Raw genomic sequence first — 21,897 nt, 5'->3', positions numbered from 1 at the left:
AAATACATTCATGAGTGGATCCAAAAATGTAAAAACAACAGTTTCAACAATTAATGCCTCCGGAAGTTATGCAAGGGTTTTTTCCTATGCACATGGCAGGGCCATTGGGACCAAAAGGTTAAGAACCACTACTCACAATGCCACAGTGCAAAGTGGTTTTTCACATATTGGTAGTCTATGCCACAGTGCGTATAGTATGTACATTGAGACTGTTGAGTGTTCTCCCTGAGAAACAGGCTGGCAGCATTAAGAGCACTCCCAGGAAACAAACCGGTCTCTCTGCTTAAAGCGGCATATGCTTAATGATGTGCAGTAATTAAATTACTGTAATGCAATTTCGGCATATTGCTCCTCAGTTGCCAGACACATTACAAGAGGAGGCATTTGGAATGGGATCAATTCTCCTTCAGTTCAGTCAAATCAGGAAATTAACTGAACTTTCAATCCATTAATTGAAAAATCGTCAACTTATTATGATCATTTTTCAATGTATGAATTTAATTACTATCCCATTTCCCAAATGAGCTGAATTGAAACCTTATTGACCTCAAATGTGACCCTAAATGTGAGTAGGCCTGCATTATGGTACATTATGGAACTGTACTTGACTTTTCATTAGTTCATTAACCGAGGAAGTTGGTGTGGGTGTGGGCGTGCATTATTTCATGATTTCAATTTCCAGTTGTTTTGGTGCGTGTGAGTGTTATTTTGCCATGGAGCAATTTGATGAGGCTGTAGAACTAGATAATGTTCTTATTGTGTAGGTTATTGTTGAGGTGTGAAGATGACTGTTGTGACCATTCTGTGAGGTGCGCAGGTACAGCAGAGCTTTTGAGTCCAAACCTTTCTGTGGACAAAGTGCTGGCCATTAGGCCAGCTGGCTAATTGGCATAGGATAAGTTCCAACATGATCTTGCAACGATTTTTCAATGCCCTTTTGTATTTATGTTGATATTATCTGTAAAAATGTATGTGCTGGAAAGTACGTGAGCCCCAGTTGTATGTACCAATACCAGTTCCTGGAATTTGGCTGCTTAATGCTTGTTAATGCTGCTTTTTATGTCCAATCAAGCATATTCCCTAGGTTTTGGTACCTCATAGAAATTAAATGGGCATCAGTAACAATATAAATAAAGGTTAATGCAGTCAGTCCCTTGAAAAATATGGTTTTCTTTCACAAGTTCAGCACTCAAGTGAGCTAACATTTCCCACAAGAGCCTTTTGTGTTAGTGCATGCATGTGTCACAATGAAATGAAATGGAGTACAAAAATTAATTATCCCAAATACAGGCTTTTAGTAAGTCTGGTGTAGGCCAGAATCATGCAAGATTGCTTGCGAATGTAGTTTGTGTGTGTTTCTGTGTGTGTGGGTGAAGGGGACAAGAGGATGTGACTTTGGTAACACTCTATAAAGAGGTCTTCAGGGGACTGCAGATTTATGGTCCTGTCTGTCCATACAAGGGCAGCCACTGTCCCTGACAGAGGGGACACCCATTTGTTGATTCCTTAATGTGAGTCTAATCATGATTCGCCGCCCACACTTCCATCATCCTGTCCAATGCCTCCCATAGGCTGAGGGCAGCTGTCCATCAGCTGTCCTATACTCGCCTAAAGGGGGATGCTTGTGGTAAAAATGGTAAATTGTTGGCATTTATATAGCGCCTTTATCCAAAGTGCTGTACAATTGATGCTTCTCATTCACCCATTCATACACACACTCACACACTGACAGCGATTGGCTGCCATTCAAGGCGCCGACCAGCTCGTCAGGAGCATTTGTGAAGACCGTGAAGACTTGTGACCGTAATGTATTATTTGGTACGGCAGACACTGGATTTAATGGCATATTAAAGGGTAATGAAACCCCAGCTTTTGCCCAGTCGCACAATTTTTAAAAGATGCGATTTGGAACAAGGGGGGGTTGGCCACAAGTGAATGGAAAAATAAGATGAATTAATCTTATTGCTTTCTGGTGTTTTTACAATCGGTATGATTTTAATATAGAACTACATTTTGCACTCATGTAAAGACTTGTAACCTTGTTCATTTATTTTGGAAACACCGCTAGACTTTCCCCCTCGGTGGGTGTGCCTGTAGAGATTATGAAGTTCTTTTGGGGGCGTGTCTGCTCTTGCGGACTTGATCTATAATCCTACCCATTAATCACCAAGAGGGGTGAAGCTGGGGAGTAATTTTCTTACTTTCATGCAGGTTTTCAACCTGGCTCCAGGTCAGGGATTTAGGGCGTGGCTCAAACTAACCTTTTCAGTCAGAGTTGCTGTTTTTTGCAGAAAATGTGTGGCGCGGCTTAATTAGATTCATTTTTTGAAAAATAGGATCAATGTAATCTATAAAACAACTCAAAAAATGGAGTAAAAGCCATTGGCATCAAATGAGGTGTGTCAATTCAAGTGAATTGCGTGCTCCACAATTAATATTAATTATTTCACCTCTATTTTCCAGTGGACCTGTCCACTAACAAACAGGAATATAAATGAGGAATTCTGGATTCCTGTTCAAAGAAAATGCCATATTATGATTAACAAGCCGCGATATAAACAGAGTTCCTGCAAATTCCTGCTTGGCTTCCCTTTCTAAATATAAGCTGTATTTATAAAAAATGGGATTGTTTGTTTACCACGTGTGAGGGAATGAGTCATTCGCAGAACCAAATCCCAGCCTCCTTTTGCTGTAGGAATTGCTGTTTTAGTCTTTAGTAGCTTTGCGCTAATATTGCTAACGGTGGGGGTGAAAACTGAAAAATGATGTATTTTCCTGCTGAGTAGCGCCTACTCTGAGCACAAATGTACCATCCAATTCTCCTTTTAAAGGTCTTCTGTGTTTGCAGTTGGTTTTGGTGGCTTAGTCTTCTGCTTTCTCACCAGGAGGAAAGGGGATTTGTGAAATCGGAACAATGAGCTTCTCGCTTGATTGCTCAGGCTAAGGCTGGTATTCAATCAGCATTCACTTTACCATTAACTTTTACTTCAATTGATGCCGACATTTTTTTTCTTCATAAACACAGTGCAGCGAGTTAAGCACTGGAAGCTGGTACTTGACCAACTGTAACGCTTGCAGTTGTAAGTGGAATGTTTACCCTTACTTTTATGTTCAAGTCAAGAAAGTTCAGGGCAAATGCTAATTGAATACAAATTAACTGTATAAGTATGTGGCACTTGCAATGAAGATCTGTGTCACTTTAATGCTTTATGGCTCATGTCCTCAACCTTTTCCAGATAGGGCCAGTGTGGGTGCAAGCTTTCATTCCAAGTGAGCAATAACACACCTGATTCTACAACCACTGCCTGTGCTAAGGACTTTGATTAGTAGAATCAAGTGTGTAACTGCTTGGTTGTAACGAAAGTCTGCATTCACACCGACCTGTTCTGGATAAGATTGAGGACCCCAACTTTATGGTATAACTTAACTTTCCCTGATGTTGTCTGTTACAATTAATCTGTATGTGATCAAAAGCAAACCTGAACTTTAAACATGAGACCTTTGTGCAAATTTTAAAGCCAGATTGCTTTGTATTTTCATTTCTTACTGTTTATAAATTATATATAAGAAAGGAAAAGGGCCTTGTGCAAAAATGGGAACCCTTTTGGATTATTCTTTGTAACTTTTTAAAAAGATTATTTACCCAGATTTCATATAGAATGGCCCGAGACCTGGTGACCTGCTCAGAAGATCCCACACATCACTGCAAAAGAGCTGCAAAGAAGAGTAGCAAACACAGGTCTAGCTGTTCACAGGACGACAATACAACATACTTCAAACAACAAAGACCTACATGGCAGAGTTGCCTGAAAGAACAACCTCAACACAAAATTAAGCATCTGAAGTCTCAAAAAAACAGTGACAAGCCTGAAGCCTTTTGGAGCAATGTGCTTTGGACTGACAAAACCAAAATGTAACTTTTTGGCCACCACCAAATAAGGTATGTTTGAATAAAAAAGGGTGACACCTTTGTCTCCTAGAGATGTAGAGGTCAGATAAGCTTCTGTTCACTTGGATATTAATTTTAAAAGGCTTTTTGACCAGGGGTGCCCACATTTTCGGCACACTACTGTTTGTGCTGTTTAACCAGTCTCTGAGGAGGAGATGGGGAAAGAATGAGAGAATGGGAGGGAAAATAGACAGCGATAGAGAGGTACACGAAGTAGGAGTAGTGTGACAGAGGTACAGCAATGGGAACGGGGGAGAGGGATTGAGGGGAAAGAGCACGAGAGGGAGAGAGAGCAGGAGACAGGAAATGAAGTCTTCCTGATGGATGCCTCCAGCCTGCTATGGTAAGGACCTCTGGGAGGGCGGGAGCTTGACAGGAAGTGTCTCCTCTCTGCAGAGGAAGTGGTGCTGTAGCAGGGGGGAGGTCTGGGCTGCTGTTCAAGGTCATGCCCCATCCAAAGCGAGCAGGGGAGAGGGTTATGGCCCGGAGATACGGCTGCCTTAGAAACAAAGGAAATTTGGGGTCCATTTAAAAATAGGCGTAGACACAGGCTATTCTCACAACCAGGGATCATCAAATAACGGTCCTCAAGGTCCCGAGACCTGCTGGTTTTCCATCCTTTAGCTGGGAGTCAGGATGTGAAGATAGTCTGCCCAATTAGTGGCACCAATTGTTCAGCAAATTACCTGGGAGAAAAGAAAACCAGGGTCAGATTTGGATTTGAGGTCCAGATTTGCTGATTGCTGCTCACAACTTGACATTACTATACCACAGAATCATGACAATAGTTATTTAATTGCCATTACTTACTTTAATTACATGATATGGACATGACATGTTGTAAGTACCTTAATGGACACGTCTTTGAGTATTACCCTGTTGCCTTGCACCAGCGTGTGCAAAAGCAGAAGAGCTAGACTAAGTAAAGCTTAGTGTGTGATTAAGAAGTATGTTATCATCTCTGAATTAAAATGCTGCCAGTCCTTCAAATCATGCAATGCATAAAATGACACTGATTGGTCCATATAATATATGGCCAAGCACAACTCAGTCAGGGTATATTACATCAATCCATAATCTTCAGTTTGACTGCCCTGAGCAGGCTTGGGTCGAATACGTAATTGTTTTGGTTTCAAATCATTTTCTGTGCTCAATTGATCTTGCCTGGTGCAATTGAGCCAACCAAGAGGACCACAAGCTCTCTAAAGCTCAGAATAGTATTTTAGTCCAAACAGTGACATAGTTCCCTGAGGAGGAAAGGCATGGTTCTCTTTTTGTAGATGGCTTCTATGAGGTTTGTGCTGGTCCAAAGTGCCTGTAGACACTGCTGTCCATTTCTTGCATCGGGCTACCTGAGCCGGGAATAATTCCCTGTGGACAGACCCAAAAGAACACTCCCTCTCCATAACCTCTGACCCCTGTCACCCCTCCTCCATCACCCAAACAACACTTCAACTTGTGGCCAAAACATTCTGTTCTTGTCTCATGTCCATTTTGTCCTTCTCAAAGACCCTCAATCCATCGTGTGGAATGATTAGTCCCTCCTGGCTTCCCCCAGCTTGTTTTTTAATAGGGCTTGGTGTGGGGGGCTTCTGCGGAAGGCTTTTTAACAGTTGCTCTGTTTTGCTTCAGTTGTCAGTGGGGTTCACTCATTATTAAACGATGGCTTGTTCTGCTGGCCGATGCTGCCAAGGGAGCAGTTACTCGTAGTTCCCATCCATTTTTGGGGGTGACGTGTATTGTGCAATTTGTCAGTTTTTTAAATTTTATTTATAGCTTTCATATTTAATATTTAATATTTAATTTCCACAGTTAATTTGCTGGGTTTTTTTTGATACCATTTAATTCATGGGTTTTATATAATTTTTGTGTGCGATATTGACAAGGGTATTGTAGATATTTTGTTGTAGAGGATTTGCTGGCTTTATAATGGCTGATATAGGGTCATTTGGGGGCTTGTGGTCTAAAACAAGAAAATGCTCTGTCAAACTCCAAAGCAGCTTGTTGTACTAAATAGGACGTGAAGCACACACTGAGCTGCCGTCAAGTGACAGAGCATCATAAGAACAATTTTTGTAAACGCAGCTTTTCCTACAGTCATGTCCAAAACATAGCGGGGTTGTTCAAGGTTGAGAGTGAGAGCAGAAATTGGTCAGAGGGCTCAAGAAAGGTCATTTGCGGCATCTGTGTGTTTGCTTTGGCGTCGAGGGGAACCTTTTGCAGCCTTCCACAAGGGGTTCAGTTTAAATGGGCACCAAGCTTTTCGTATCGGTGCTTGTTTCGTGAAACCGGGCAAACCCCGAGCGTTAGTAGCAGGAGTGGTGGACGGAGCGGCAGCTTGTGCAGTAGACGCAATGCGAGCGCTCTGGCGCTTTCGGTTTTTGTGTGTGTGTAAAGTAATTCCTTCCTTTTTCATAAAAACTTGGTACGAGTCACCTCCGCGATCCATTTCAGCATACTGTGACATGATAATAGTGCTCCACTGTGACATTGTGGTGGGGAAGCTGTTGCTAACGAGAGACTACGAACCGCACAGGCTTACATGGCAGTGTTCGGACCATCGTGAGCTAACACAGTCTTCTAAACACAGTGATGTTGTGCAATTATTTGTCATTTTCTCTATAATTACTGATCCAATTCACATTCCTCGAGGAAAAATTACCATTGAACAGACATTAACTTTGACCCATCCAAGTTACTTAGGAGCAATGGGCAGCCACCATTGGCTTGAGGGCCTTGCTCATGGGCTGTGCAGATCTTATCGTGGCTTGAACCCCCAAACATGTACTTGTGTGCCCTGTGTTCCAGGACTTTTGGCAAATGGAGAGGTGTAGAGGAGTTGGCCCATGGTTGTGTTTACCCAGGGGGTACTGTAGTGTAACGCTTAAGGAACTCGCCTTGTAACCGAAAGGTGGCTAGTTCCATTCCCAGGTAGGACACTGCTGTCATAATCTTGAGCAAGGTGCTTAACCTGCATTGCTGCATTATACAGTATATACTACTAGAAGGGGTTGCCATGTAAACAAAAATACTGTAATCAGAGCAAAGGGTTCCTCCGGATAAGAACGTCTGTTAAATGCTGTGATGTAATGATTCTGGCTTTTGCCAGCCATAAAATTTGCCATCATCTAAATTAGTTGGCTCGCTCAACAGCACCCCATAAACTTAACATCCTAATGTTGGAGCAAGTCATCTCCCACCCATGGCTTTCAATGAAATACAGTGTGGTAAACAAAAAGGAAAAATTCCGCCAAGTTCAGCAATTATGCATAAGTATTGCGGTGTTCGGAGTAAAAAAAACAGCAGGGTACACAAGATGGTATTGTCCATACGTGGTTCATGCACTTCTTTGCCGAGTTGGCACAGATGAGGCAGCAGCAGTTCAGCCATGAATAAGCTTTTCAGAGTTTCTTTTCAGTGATGGTTAGGCCAATTAACCAATTAACCATTGGTTAAAAGTGTTCCATTTATGTAATTTGCGCATACCATAGCAAGACACTAGTTCCCATGTGACACCCAGAAACTTTTGAACGTGTTGGGTGGTAGTTTACATTGAGTCTTTTATGCTTCTAGCTTTCGCTTTTTTTATAGCATTATTAAACCGTACGGTACGGCATGTTTGCACAACATTGTTTACATGAATTGTAATGGCACGTAGCCTAAGCTGAATGACGTGTGCAACAATTTGTAAAAATTTTCCAAATAGAAATTGTATGAGCTGGGCAACAGCGCACGTACCACAGGGTTTCGTAATTCCCGGGTGTTGTAATTCTTTCTTGTCCTTTCCGTGTCTGTCGCCGTCTCCATCCCAGATGGACTGGAAACGGAAAACTTTGCGGGAACCCCGGCGCTTGCAACAAGGGAACTCAGATGCGGAACGCGGTCAATGTGGTCTGCCTCAGGGACGGGATTAATTAACGGGCGAGCGGCCTTGGCGGTGAGATGGCTCCGGTGCCAAATTGCCAACAGATGAGAGTGGATGAAAGGGGAGGAGTGTAAGCTTGGCTGAGCTTTATTCTGCTGGGAAAATGCTCTCCCTTGTCACACATGGAGAGGGAGTGCATATGCGAGCTCACAGTTTTAGTGCAGGTCTTCAAGAAGTATTTTTGTCAGGTACACATACTGAGCACTTTATTAGGCATTTAATTTCTTTCTTTCTTTCCCTGCTGCTGTAGCCTACCCACTGAGAGGTTTGACGCCTCGTGTGTTCAGAGATTCTTTTCTGCATACCATGGTTATTTGCTTCACTGTCACTTTTCTGTGAGGTTACACCAGTCTGGTCCTTCTCCTCTCACCTCTCTCATTAACACGTTTTTTCCCACAGAACTGCTGCTCACTGGATGTTTTTCGCACCATTCTCTGCAATCTCTAGAGACTGTTGTGCATGAAAATCCCAGGAGATCAGCGGTTTCTGAGATACTCAAACCACCCTGTCTGGCACCAATAATCATTCCACGGTCAAAGCCACTTGCATCACATTTCTTCCCCATTCTGACATTTGGTCTGAAAAACAGCCACACCTCTTGACCATTGTCTGCATGCTTTTATGCATTTGGTTGCTGCCACGTGATTGGCTGATGAAGTATTTGCATTAACAAGCTGATGTATAGGTCTACCTAAAAGTGCTTACTGACTATATATGTGAAATGGACATATGCATTTTTTTACTTTCCTATAGGGACTTTTAACACACTATACCCGTCATGGGTATGCACTTTGCACTGTGTACATGGCTCTGGATAAGAGTGTCTACCAAATGCCAATAATGTCATGTAATTCTCCTCAATACACTGTCCTGCAGTTTTATAAAATATTCAGCTGCAGACTTTGGCTGCCTTACTTACTTCTGGCTGTCTAGTTAATCACAGACAGCCTTGATCAAGTGTTTATCTGAAAAGTGGTGTATTACTTAATATTTATTTAACGAAATACAAAAATATATTTTTTTGTATTGACAAACTAATCCAGAAAACAAACATCAGACCAAAAAAAATAGGCTGCCTAAGACTGCCTGTATATTCTAGAAGCTTCCATTACCAAAATAATGATAGCCCTGGGAGATTTGCAGCAGGCTTTGCAGTAAACTTGTTGATGGAACACTAAGCACACTGATATTTGTTTTGCTGTCCTCCACACTACCTTAATCAGGTTTTACACCCGAAAAGGTCCCCAAATCGCTGTGGGATCCGAAATGCAGATACCAGGTACCACTCTGAACCGGGGGCACCTGCCGGAGGTGTGACTCTACCAGAGACTCTGGATCAGAGAGCACCTCTTCCCACCAAGTTCCAGACAAAGGCTGAGAATGGCAAGCAGACGAGTTAACCGGGTGTTGGGGGTATCTATTTTAAGCACAGGCTCTCCCAAGCATCACTGCGGTTCCCCCCTGTCCCCTCCAGTCCCCAACAGGAAGGAAGCCATCGACCTCTTGTTCTGGCTTCCCGATATTGAGCACCCCCTCGGACACAGGAACTGTGGCCAGCGCTCAGAAATGGCAAATGCAGACCCCAGGACGGGTGGATGTTTTTGGGGAGGAAGCGTATTGTTGTGGGCAGCCGGGGGAGAGAGGGTGGAGGGGAGGGAGCAGGATGGGGCGGGGGAGCGGGGGGGGTGGGGCGTTATTATCTATTTGTTGCTGTCCACTTTAACACTTCCACCAAGCAAGAACCCAAAAAAACTGCAATTCACAGAAGTGACTGTGGCTAAAAATATACAAAATCAGAATACAATAATTATGCTCTGTTTGAGCTGAAAACCTCCACAAACAACCAACACAGCTGTTCTAGTTTGAGAAGGATTCTGCTGCATGTACTTTGATGCAAGTTGCATGTTTTTGGTCAATTATGTCCACATTACTCATTAAGACACTGTACAGATGGTCTACATTTCAAACTAGCAAGTTGCAGGAAGGAGAACATGTGTTGTGTCTCACAATATTTGCAAACGGACGCCAAAGCCTGAAGGCAGCAGAATTAGACACTCAGTTAGGACCACTTTATTAGGTACACCTATACACCAGCTTGTTGATGTAAATGTTTGTGGCAGCAACTCGATGCATAAAAGCATGCATATATGGTCAAGAGGTCCAGTCGTTGTTCAGATCAAACATCAGAACGTGGATGAAATGTGAACTAGGTAACTTTGACCATGGAGTGGGGGTTCCCCACTACAAAACCTGCGGGGGGATTCCGACATCTTTCTGTTCATAATTTGTGACTGTTCATCAGTTCGCTGCAGTATAAAGCACACTTCTGCCTGTGGTGCTGATTTGTGGATGATTACTGTCCACTCGCAGGTATCGGGAAGCAGTTTCAAATTCTGGGAGACTGACGGTATTTATTTTGCATGCCGTTCCGACTTGATGAAGCGGTGCAGATTTTTAAATGAATTCAAAACGTATAACTGGTCACCCAGTCTTGGTTTGATTATCCATATTTTGCAAAACAAATGCCAGAAGTGCCGTTTCTCACAGAACACAGGCATTGACGTGATCGTCACGTACTGTTTTTATGATTCATATATGTTCTCATGCGGTCTCGCCTCTTTCGTTTAATGTCAGTTGACTATAGAATTTAGTTTTGGTTACTCTTTCAATTGAGCTGTTTTGAGCTTCCAAGAAGTAGTCCGCTTAGCATGATGCGGGGCGCGATGGCGTCAGGACATGACCGTGGTAACCAGGGCTTTCTGTAAAGCCTGATTTATGCTTTGTTGCATACCCTTTGTTGCATAATTTTTCGTCAGTGTCGCACACCTGTAGAATTTTGTAATGTTGCAGACACAGTCATACTCTGTTGATTGGACAGCGAGATGGAAAACTGGCTAGTAAATGTAAATGTCAGCTGTTTGGCATCTTGGTACCATAGAGCCAACAGAAACGTTGTAGCAGACCTTTAATTGCTGGGCATTAGTCTCCTTTTCCCAAAGCCAACATGTGACCTCCATCTGAGAGGCTAGTTCATAGGTCTCCTCCCCATCACACAGGCATGTGTATCCATGCATGTGCACGGCATCGGCAAACACATAATCACATGGGGTACATGCACAAATTTCCAGACGCATAAATCAGACCTGGGTAAAATATGTACGTAATTGTTTCAGATTCAAATACGGTTCTGAGTTCAATTGAGCTTGTCTGGTGCAATTGAGTCAACCAAGAGGACCAGACAGCGGGATTCTGACTTTTTGAAAATATTTAATTTGTTCCAATACACCAGACGAGCTCAACAAAGCCTAGGACAGTATTTGAAACCAAAACGATTGAGTTTGACCCAGGTCTATGCAAGAACGTTATCATTTTTCATTGGGTTGCAAGTAGCCTACAATCTATATTTGTGCTAAGCGGTGGTGGGTCTTTAGTAGAACAACGTGAGAACAATGTGCTTCCTGTAGATTACCCAGCCATTGCGTCTGTTCCTGTGCCTATCATTTTTAATGAAGTTCCCTGGAACAGCTTGGTGCTCATTAGAGCAAGTTTGTAACCTAGGAAAGTTTTCAATTGGCCGCACCAAGCCAAACCTTTTGAAGACATTTCAGACTGTGGATGGTATTGCCTAGCCACAGTCTTATTTTATTTTTTTTATTTTTTTTTATTTTTTTTGTGCAATAACAAAACTTTTTTTTTTTTTTTGTTCATTGCGGTGGCCGGCAGAAAAGGCTACTGGCCTCCTCAACATCTGCAATGGCTTTCTTCCACCTTTACCCTCTGTCTAACGCCCTCAACATCACATTCCCCGCGTCCAAGAGCCTTCTTCAGCCAAGAACAAAAGGTCTATAGGGCGCATTTCTCGGCCTCCTCTCTGCACTCCGCACGAGAAGGCTCTGCTCCTCACCCAAAATTGGTACGGGCACGACCACAGCGAGGGAAGTATACTATGCGCTGAAGTTACGACTTCCTTCATACACAGTTTACGCATACTGTCGGGCTCCGCTTGATACATAATGACAGTGGTGACTTCCTTGTTTCTCTCTGACTGTGTGTGTGTGTATGCTCCTGTGTGGTTGCTGTGTTTGTGCGTGTGCTTGCGTGTGTGCGTGTGTGTGTGTGCATATGGGCTAGAGTAATTTCCTTGTGTGCGCGCTCACACATGGGCGAGAGCAATTTCCTTTCCCTGCATGTGTGTGTGTGTGTGTATGTGCGTTGGCAATGTGCCTCAGTTCCGGGGGAGCGGTTGTACCAGCCGCTACTATCCCAAGGTCAGCAGTGCTCTAACGGAGCTGAAGGAGCGTAATGGAGCATAATGGAGCGTGAGACAGAGGAATTCCCCACCCTCCAGTCTGCGGCACACTCCCCGGGATTCCTTGTACACGCTGGCATGTGCCACGCATGGGGCTGGGGGAGGGGGGGTCGTATTGCTAAACACATTAGAGACGTGTTTTATCAGAAGAGTTGACGGAATATAATCCCCCCTCCCCTCTTCAGGTACCAGTGGCCCACTGCTTCGGCCCAGCAGGCCAGAAAAAGAGGTTCTGCTGCGTGTGTCGCAAGCACCTGGAGGGAAGCCCCGCTCTGCGCTGTGAAGGTGAGGTCCTGCCCCTTCCGCCTGGCCCCTCCCACTCCTGCCCGAAATGCAACTTTCAACCTTATGTGTTCCTGTACTTATTTTAGTGTACCAATTAGCTTCCGTCGTTTGGATATTCAAGCTCAGCAAACAATGCAACCGTCTCACAGCTCTCCAGTTATGTTCTGCCGATTTAGCATCTGCTTGTGGAATTGTTTACACAAATCACTACCAGCAAATCCTAAGATGCACACAAACAGCAGGCCCAGCCATCCGTAGGCATCAGCTTCATGCTTGTTTTAGAGACACTATTTTGTTAGTGAATAAATATCCCTGTAGTGACACATCTTGAAGCCTTCCTTATTGACTGTTTGGTTTCTGACTGGTCTGCAATTATATCCATATCATGTGTTCTGCGATTACATTGTTTTTTATATATAGTCCCCCCATTTTATGGGAACCAAAAGTAATTGGACATTTTGCTTCTCTGCTGTTTCTGATTGGTTGGGTTTATTCAATCACAAACTTAGTGCAGGTAGTGTTTCAGTATCTAGTCTTGATTCTAGGGTTTTGATTGTCTTTTGAATCAGTTATTGGTGTTTGTCAACATGAGGACCAGAGTTGCGTCAATGAAAATCAAGGAAGCCATTATGAGAAATAAAAAAACTTTCAGAGACATAAGCCAAACAAGAGGCTTACCAAAACAAACTGTTAAGTTTCAAACCACTCTATTTCATCATTAAGAAGAAATGGAGCACTGGTGTATGTTTGGGATCATTTTTTGCTGTGGGATGAATCACCATCCAATGAGTTTAGAGACATTTTGATTAAAAGCAGATAAGATGCTTCTGTACACTTCAGAATTAATTCTGCTGCTGCCAGTACCAGTTACTTTATCAATGGCTAGTGATCCAGCACCTGTGGCCATACACGCTCAAACTATAACATCCCCACTACCATGTTTCACAGATGGGTTATTTAGTTCTTGGGCAGTTTCTTTTTGCCTCCACTCTTTTCTCTTGCCATCACTCATCAATCTTATGATGATCTCAATCTTGGTTTCATCTGTCCACAAGACTTTTTTCCAGAACTTTGTTGGCTCTTTTAGGTACTCTTTTTGGCAAAGTGCAACCTGGCCATCCTGTTCTTCAGCTAACTAGTGGTTTGTGTCTTGCAGTGTTGTCTCTGTAGATCTGTTTGTGAAGTCTTCTTTTATTTTGGTAAAAGCCTATTGTTTGGCATATGTCTCTGACTGTTTTTTCCTTTTTTCTCAACCTCATAATGGCATCCTTGACTGTTATTGGCACAATTCTCATCCTCATGTTGGCAAATATCTATAACAGACTCAGATAATCAATAGCTTACAATCAAGACTAGATACTGAAAGCTTTCTCATCTGTATTAAGGAAGCGATTGAATACACCTGACTAATCAGAAACTGCTGAGAACTGTCCCGATTACTTTTGGTTCCCTAAAATGGGGAGACTATAAAAGAGGTGGAATTCCTACACTGCAATTTAACCTAATTTCAAATCCAATGTGCCGCAGTGAGAGCCAAACGAACAGAAATTATACCACTGTCCAAATACTTATCGACTGCATGTATATGGGTATATATTTTGACTTGTCAAACGTGTATAATAAGCTGAATAGGAGAAGTCAAACCTAATCTAATTTTAGCCTTTCTTTGCTCTGCTAGCGGCTCTGCAGAAGAGCAGCTTGTTGATGTAATGCGATGTGCGTGTTTCAGTTTGCGAGCTGCATGTCCATGCTGACTGCGCGCCCTTCAGCTGCAGCGACTGCCGATTCTGCCACCAGGATGGTAACCAGGACTACGTGAGTGGAACTGCCCTACCCACAGATAAATGTTTTCTTTTTGCCAATGTTTTCTGTTTCTGTAGCCCTCTGCACCTCACCCAGCCAAATATTGTAAGCATTGATGGACATGCTTATCAGGGGTGTTTCTACCTCTTTCGAGCAGTGCCAATGTATTTAAGCCTGTCCTACTGATTGACCGTGTTCCCCAAAAACGTTGCCGTGTAAAGCCTTGCATTAAACCTTTCAACGATTGGTCCAAGGCATAGTCGGAACCATACAGTTGCCAGTTTTGTTTCAGTCTGACAGGAACAGGACCTCTCAGGTCATGTTAGGACATGCGGTCCAATCACAATCACAGAGGCATGCTCTTAATCTGCCCATACTTTGGTGTATCTAATGGCTGCTGCTACCACGCAGCATATATGCTAAACCAGCATGGCTTTGTGTGCATTGTGCTGTGGTGACCATATTGTTGATGTTGGGTCAACTTCCAGCACTGCTGTGGTCTCAACGCGAGCGTGCATGAACCATTTCGTGCTGCGTCTCGACTATTTTAGGCACTTTCTGGACATTAGAGACATGTAAAATCACTGGTGTGTGTGCCGAGTGCATTGTACTTAGTGACCTATGACCCCCCCCTTTTTTTTTTCCTTTTCATTCTCAGGACACATACCACCATCACTGGAGGGAGGGAAATATGTCATCGGGAGCACGCTGCGAGATGTGTAGACGCACCTGCGGATCCTCCGAGGTCCTGTCGGGGATGAGGTGTGAGTGGTGCGGCATCACGGTACGCAACCAGGGGGCGCCGAAGAGCTGCGGGGCATCAGTGAGGAGGGGGGATAACTTGATAGATTTGCTTTGTACAGATACTTACCCCACTGGGCATATCAATGAGTGCTGAAGCCATTGCTCCATAATTAATTTTGAATGCTTGCTAAATAACTAGCTAACTAACAAAGCGTTGTCCTCATACTTGGTAACAAATACCTGCTCAATTTCATCTTGCCTGGTGTAATTGAGCCTAGCAAGAGGACCAGAAGGTGGGCTTCCACTTTTTAAGAGTATTTCATAGGTACACCAGCCAAGCTCAGTAAAGCATAGAAACATATTTGAGTCTGTTTGTGTCTGGTCATGTAGCTTGATAATTCCACTTTCCACTGTGTGGACAGCGATTGCTCTCCATGGTCCCATTTGTGGCAGTACACGCTGTTCTGTAGCCATGGCTTCATATTTTCCACACAGTCACCAGTTTTCTTTTAGCTCGATGTCAGCACCAACTGAAGCGGCTCCGTGTTTTCACTGCTGCAGGTGTACATGCAAGCAAGCAAGCCAAACATTATTCCATAGCACATTTTATACACGCCTGCAACACAATGTGCTGTACATGCAGATAAAATAAAATAAACAGAAATAAACTAAATAAAACAGAATAAAAATAAAAACAAAACAAAATGATTAAGATTATAAGTGGTCCGACTCTCATTGTCGAAAATAACAAGGTCCAACCCCAGAGACTGGTTCAACCTTTCCTTTCCAAGGCACCTGAGCCAGGTCTAACCCCATGAAAAAATTTCACGCTAAGACGCCCCTTAGGTGTGTCAAGATTTATTTTGAAAATGTCCACGGATGTTGCAGTCCCGTAGTCGCTGGGCTGTTATACTCCTGTGCCTCTGTTGGACTCTTATTGTCTTTGTGTTTATAGTGTCTTTTTGCTCCTGTAGAAGACACTCATTACTATGCCCTGTTTATACACTCTCATCCCTTTCTTTTATAGACTCTCATTCCTATGACCTTGTGGTTATCGACTCTTATTGCCAATATTCCTGTGCCCTTCTTATAGACCAGGGATCCTCAAACCCAGAACCAGTCCTGGTTTTCCCTTCTCCCAAGTAATTAATTGAACAAATAGTGCTGCTGATTGGCCAAACTCACACCTGATAGGGTGTGAGAACACCCTCTGACTGTGATTTCAGGAACAGGGTAATAGACTTTTTTTTCTGTGCCTTTGTGAGAAATGCTCATTACAACAGTATGTCCTTTTAATACACTCTCATTCCTCTGCCCTTGTCGCTATAGACATATTTCCATGTCTTTGTTGTCATAAGGTTATGGATGTCCTTGATGTTGTAGACCTTATTTCCACGTCTAGTTACTGTGTTCTTGGTATAGGTTGTTATTGCCATGTTTTTGTTGTAATAAACTGTTATAAGCCGCTGTGCCCTTGTCATAGCATGCGGTGATCAAACACGTGACATGGCACGCAAAGACTATGTTTTCAGTCAAACCAATCACTAGACTGGCTGATTTAATGAATTAAGACATCTTCAACTTGAGAGGATCAAACTAATTGGAGAACTCAACAGGTAAAGGGATAGGTTGGAAGGAAAACCCGTCTCGGACCTCCAAGGCACGCGATTGGGCCCAACTGTTCTGAGTCTTACTGCTGTGTCCTGGAGGGTCTAATGTCTTCTGCTTTTCGGTGTGTTTCCATACAAGTGATTAATTTAAGTATTTGATTGGCTAATTATTCAATTATTCTGATTGGCACACATTATTCAAGGCCTTAATTGGCTGCTGATGGAAGGGAAAACCATAAATACCTGTACACACTGTGGCCCTCCTGGACTGGAGTTTGACACCCCTGCTCTGGAGCCTTAGTGCTGTCCTTGTTTTTCTTGACACCTGTTGCTGTGCCCGTACTGTTATTGATCTTGTTGTTCCACTGTGTTTGTGGACTACTTTGTTGCTTTTACATTTACACTGAGCCGTGCTTATTTGCAGACGCACGCCTCGTGTTTCGTCATCGTGCCCCCGGACTGCGGGCTGGGGCGCCTGAGGAAAATGATCCTTTCCCCGGGCTGCGTTCGCCTCTCTTCCCGCAACTTCAGCAAACTGCACTGCTTCCGCATCTCCGAGAGCTCCCAGACCGAGCTTGGTAAAGCTCCCTTTGCCCTCATCCCCATCCCTCACAAGCATTACTGCGTTAGATCCTTGGCCAGGATTCCTGGCGTGGTCCACAGGCGTGGTCTTTCTTAGTGCTGTCTTCAGGAAGCATCCCCAGCAGAAGAAGCATCTGAGTCGGCAATGGAGTTAAAGTAGAGTGGCAATGGAGTGCTCCGAAGCTGTCTTATTTGCACTTGTATTTGAAACAATTTTTTTGTTTTTCAAATACACATGATACCTTGTGTAAATAAGACCGCTTCGGAATTGCTGTAAGGTGTGTTCATTCACTTTGAAGGAAGTAGGCTACTGACTCCTATAGGCTTCAAGTCTTTATGGTAAGCAAACAGGTTATGCTAACATGGAAACAGACCCAGTGAATACATGAAAATGAAATTGAACTGAGATCTAAGTCTTTTTTTCCCCAGAACGTTTGTGTATTCCTTTAAACTGGGACTATTATTGGAGCCATTTTCACCTGTTCACATTTTTACTTGTATCTCAGTTTTGTCCTTACTTGTGTTTACTCCACATTAACCTTTCTCGTAGGCAAAGCTATGCTGTTTTGAATGAATTTCACCAGATTGATAGGTCTTGGTACAACCAGACGGACACTTTCCCAGGGTTTTCCTCTGTGGAGTTTCAGAATTGCCCATCCTAGCAACTTTTATTGATTCCAGATGGTAGCAGTTTGCTTTGGGTCCACTTCCTTACTCTATCAGTAGCCCAGGCCCTATGCAGATAGAAAATGATGACAGTTCTTCAGAAAAGTTTGCACCTTTTTCTCACCTGATTTATTTCTCGGACCAGATCATTCAGACGACGTCGACACTCCACCTCCAGCTGCTTCAAAAGAGAACCAGCCTTCGTCGTCACCAGACTCAGGTAGGTACAAGGACAGATGGCATGGTTGCCAGACTGGAAGAAACTTGGCTGTCGGCGTCTTTGCTTTAGCAGAGCCGTGCCACTCCCAGAAAATGGTAAAAATGCTAATGTGTTCTTTTCTCCATTTGTATGCAGGCAAACAGACTCTCAAGGTGTTTGACGGGGACGATGCGGTCAGACGCAACCAGTTCCGGCAGGTCTCCATTCCCCGTATTACTAAGAATGAGGAAGTTGTGGTGAGAATCCTCCCTCCTCCCTATCCAGAGCGATGTGCAACAAAGTGCACATTCCCACACACATTCGATTCCCGGGGTTGCCACGATAAGATCCGCACAGCTGTTGGGCCCTTGAGTAAGGCCCTTAATCCCACCTTGCTCCAGGGGTGATTGTCTCCTATTAGTCTAACCAACTTAGTCGCTTTGGATAAAAGAGTCTGCCAAATAACATTTAATGTAATGTTTTGCATGTGTTTGTGACTGTGTGCGCCCGTTTCTACAGGAAGCCGCACTGAGGGCATTCTATATCCCAGACGAGCCACAGGACTATGAGCTCCAGGTGTACGGCCAACAGGCCCTGCTCAGCGATGACATCATCAACCGCAACGGCGCCCCTGACAACAAACCCGACAACAAGTCCGTGTTCAGGGATAGTGCTCCGGAAGCCTGGATCCTGAGAGCAAAACCGAGTGATTCGGAGGTTGTCAAGATCTATCCGGGCTGGCTCAAGTGAGTGCTACGGGGAGGGAATCGGAGCAAGCGCTATGCACCCCTATTCATGTCTGATGGAATGACCCAACTTCGTTCATTACTGTATGGAATTCCAGTCAGGAACCCAAACCACATGTAAACCACCTTTTCCTCAACATGTGAAAAGGATGGAACAGGCAATTTCTGAAAATAAATACAACCCATGGATAGTTCATTTAAATTTGGTTTTATTTGTATAGTGCTTTTCACAGAAGACTGTCACAAAGAAGCTTTGCGGAGTAAAAGAAAGGAGGGGGGGAAGCCTGAAATGGTGGTGAGGAAAAACTCCCTGAAGGGAACAAATGGTTATCTTGGTTTGACCTTTGGGTCGACAAACGATGGTCAGTCTTTCTCCATAGAACCTAATTACATTAATACATTAACATTAATTCTGAACTCCATTCAGTTGTATATTTTGCCTTGTGCTTTCGATTTGAGTGCCCTGTAGAGCTTATACCTTATGGTTCCAAGATGAGAACAATATGGTGGTGGCAGTGTGCAGTTGTAGCCAGAAGGCAGTCTTTGTAGCACTGATGAAGGAACGAACAGTTTTCGTGAATGTCAGTTAGGGCATGTACCAATTAAATACAATATACAGCTTAAAATTCAGATCAGTTGGAGAACATACAGGTTGGTGTGGCATCTAAGTGAGTTGTGAGTCCCTGCCTGAAACAGCTTTGCTACCTTTATAGTCCATTTATTCACCTGCACACAAGTTTTGGCTCAGCAAAATAATTGTATAAAAGTCTTTCTCTCTTATCCACCTTCCCTCCCTCTCTCCCTCAATTATCTGTTGTTTCGGCTAAGCCTGTAGGTATACATTAGCACTGAAGGAGGCCCTCCTGCACTGTGAATGCTCACAGCTCAATTCAGCTTCAACTAATGTGGCTTGAATTTCGTCACTTTCAACCCTCTCGAAGGGCATGAAATAATAAACAATCTACGTTTATTATTATTATTATTAAAATATGATCTTTCATTTTCCAGGAGGTATATCTATAAACGCTGTCAGGGCTTAACCAAATTCGGAATGGTTAGCATATCTCTAGCGTTTATCATGTCATCGTACTGGCTTCATCGTGTAGGCAGGTTGTGCATTACCGGGTTTACCCTGTCCCCAGGTTCGAACGACAGCGCTTACCCATTCACTCATTGAATAAGCAGCCTTGGAGCACACTTTTTTTAATGACCGTAGTGTACTGTGGTCAGCATTCACGGCTTCCACAACGGGAGCGGTCCTCTGAACGGTCACAGTTTCCTGGAAAAGCATGTGGAGAAGTCAGATCTGATTTGCGAGTGGAAACCACATTATTCGATTAGCCCACTTGTGGCGGTGCCCAGCAGTCCAAATCGCATTTCCTGCTGCACTTTATTGCAGTTGCCCTCTCGCATTGTTTAGCCGAAGGCTTTTATCTGCATGCGGTAGCAGGGTGTGGAGTGTAATATACAGATGTCTGCTCTGTATACAACATTATGCACCGAAGCAAAAGCTTCTTTGGTGCCAGCGCCAGACTCCGGAATCCATTTTGAGGCAAAGCAAGCCTGCGCGAGGCCTAGCTCAGGCTAATGAAGCCAGTTATTTATTATTAATGGCCTGTGTATGGCGCCCGCTTCACGCTACTTTTTATTCGGAAGGCCAGTTCTCCACTGCAGGTCCGTCCACTCGGGGCGGTATTGTCTTTCACTCCTGGAGGATGGTCGCCACTGCTCGCTTCCTTCAAAACGAGGGCCAACAGCTGCTCGCTGTGGCTCCGCAGTTTGACTGGCGATTGCACCCGGGGGCTTCGACCCCCCCCCAACAGACCTGGGTCAAATACATTGTTTTGGATTCAAATACTTTTCCACGCTTTACTGAGCTTGTCTGGTGTATTGGAACCTACAAAATACTGTCCCCGCCGTCTGAATCCAAAACAATGACATATTTTACCCAGGTTTGTACTCCAAGAATTGCAGTAACGCTGCAACCAGCGTTATCATGGTTGGAACTATCCTCCATTCGGTTAGACAGTATGAGCAGGCATCTTCATTTTGAATGATTTAAACATGCAACTAGAATTGCTTGTCAGCAATGGCCGATTTAAAAGCTTGATCCCGCCCACTAGTGACAGAAGGCAGCTAAATGACAATAAAAATCTGTTGTGCACTGGAAGAGTCCAAAATGGGTATAGAAGCCAAAATGGGAGTAATGTTCTAGGCTGAAGAAATTAAATTCTAAACTCCACTGTCGTGCTGTCCTTTAATTCATGCCATCCGTTGTCGACAGAGTGGGCGTGGCATACATCTCCATCTCCGTCTCCAGGAACAGCACGGCAGACTCTGTGGTCCAGGAAGTCTTGAAACAGCTGGGCAAGCAGGTACTGGATGACTCTGGTATTGGTGTGAAATTCAGCCGTATAAATTGTCTACTATCAACCTGACTAACAGTGTCTCTAATGTGTGCGTGTGTGTCATCAGGATGAAAACCCTGTGGGATACAATCTGGTGGAGGTGTCCATGAGTAGTAAACAAGGTGAGACTTGGTCCTTCTCAAGAATTTGGCCCTACTGTAACAGGACTAAAGAGCATTACTGTATCAGCACTGAGGAGTATTACTGTAACAGGGCTAAAGAGCATTACTGTATCATCATTGAACAGTATTACTGTAACAGGGCTAAAGAGCATTACTGTATCAGCACTGAGGAGTATTACTGTATCAGGGCTAAAGGGCATTACTGTATCAGGGTTGAAGACCATTACTGTAACAGGGCTAAAGAGCATTACTGTATCAGGGTTGAAGACCATTACTGTAACAGGGCTAAAGAGCATTACTGTATCAGCATTGAAGACCATTACTGTAACAGGGCTGTGAGCTGTGTTGGTGTACTTCATTGGTTGGTGTATGTCATTTCTAACACTCTTCCTGATCTCCCTTCAGTCCTGCGGCAGGTGCTGTCAGGCCAGGAGCTCGTGTTGGACAAGCTGCAGGAGATCAGAAAGGTGTGAGGAACCTGCTCTGAATGAACAGACCCAATGTTACAGTTCAGGAATGGGAAGCAAATGGCAATGAACTCTGTGTCCT

The 21,897-nt window shown here is 43.9% G+C and overlaps 1 protein-coding gene across 1 annotated transcript in view; it reads left to right on the top strand.

Moving 5' to 3' along the window:
- Positions 1–21,897, top strand: part of LOC133135453 (diacylglycerol kinase theta) — a 45,839-nt gene that overhangs the window by 17,303 nt on the left and 6,639 nt on the right. Inside the window, exons 3-12 of the mRNA XM_061252465.1 lie at positions 12,369–12,468; positions 14,198–14,283; positions 14,930–15,055; positions 17,050–17,203; positions 18,019–18,093; positions 18,229–18,329; positions 18,592–18,818; positions 21,103–21,193; positions 21,294–21,348; positions 21,754–21,815. Of these exons, the coding sequence (XP_061108449.1) occupies positions 12,369–12,468; positions 14,198–14,283; positions 14,930–15,055; positions 17,050–17,203; positions 18,019–18,093; positions 18,229–18,329; positions 18,592–18,818; positions 21,103–21,193; positions 21,294–21,348; positions 21,754–21,815 (1,077 nt within the window). The remainder of the gene's footprint in view (positions 1–12,368; positions 12,469–14,197; positions 14,284–14,929; positions 15,056–17,049; positions 17,204–18,018; positions 18,094–18,228; positions 18,330–18,591; positions 18,819–21,102; positions 21,194–21,293; positions 21,349–21,753; positions 21,816–21,897) is intronic.

Source organism: Conger conger, chromosome 8, assembly GCF_963514075.1.
Source record: "Conger conger chromosome 8, fConCon1.1, whole genome shotgun sequence".
Lineage (NCBI taxonomy): Eukaryota > Metazoa > Chordata > Actinopteri > Anguilliformes > Congridae > Conger > Conger conger.
The sequence above is the reverse complement of the archived record's forward strand: the minus strand, read 5'-3'. Positions and strand labels throughout refer to the sequence as shown.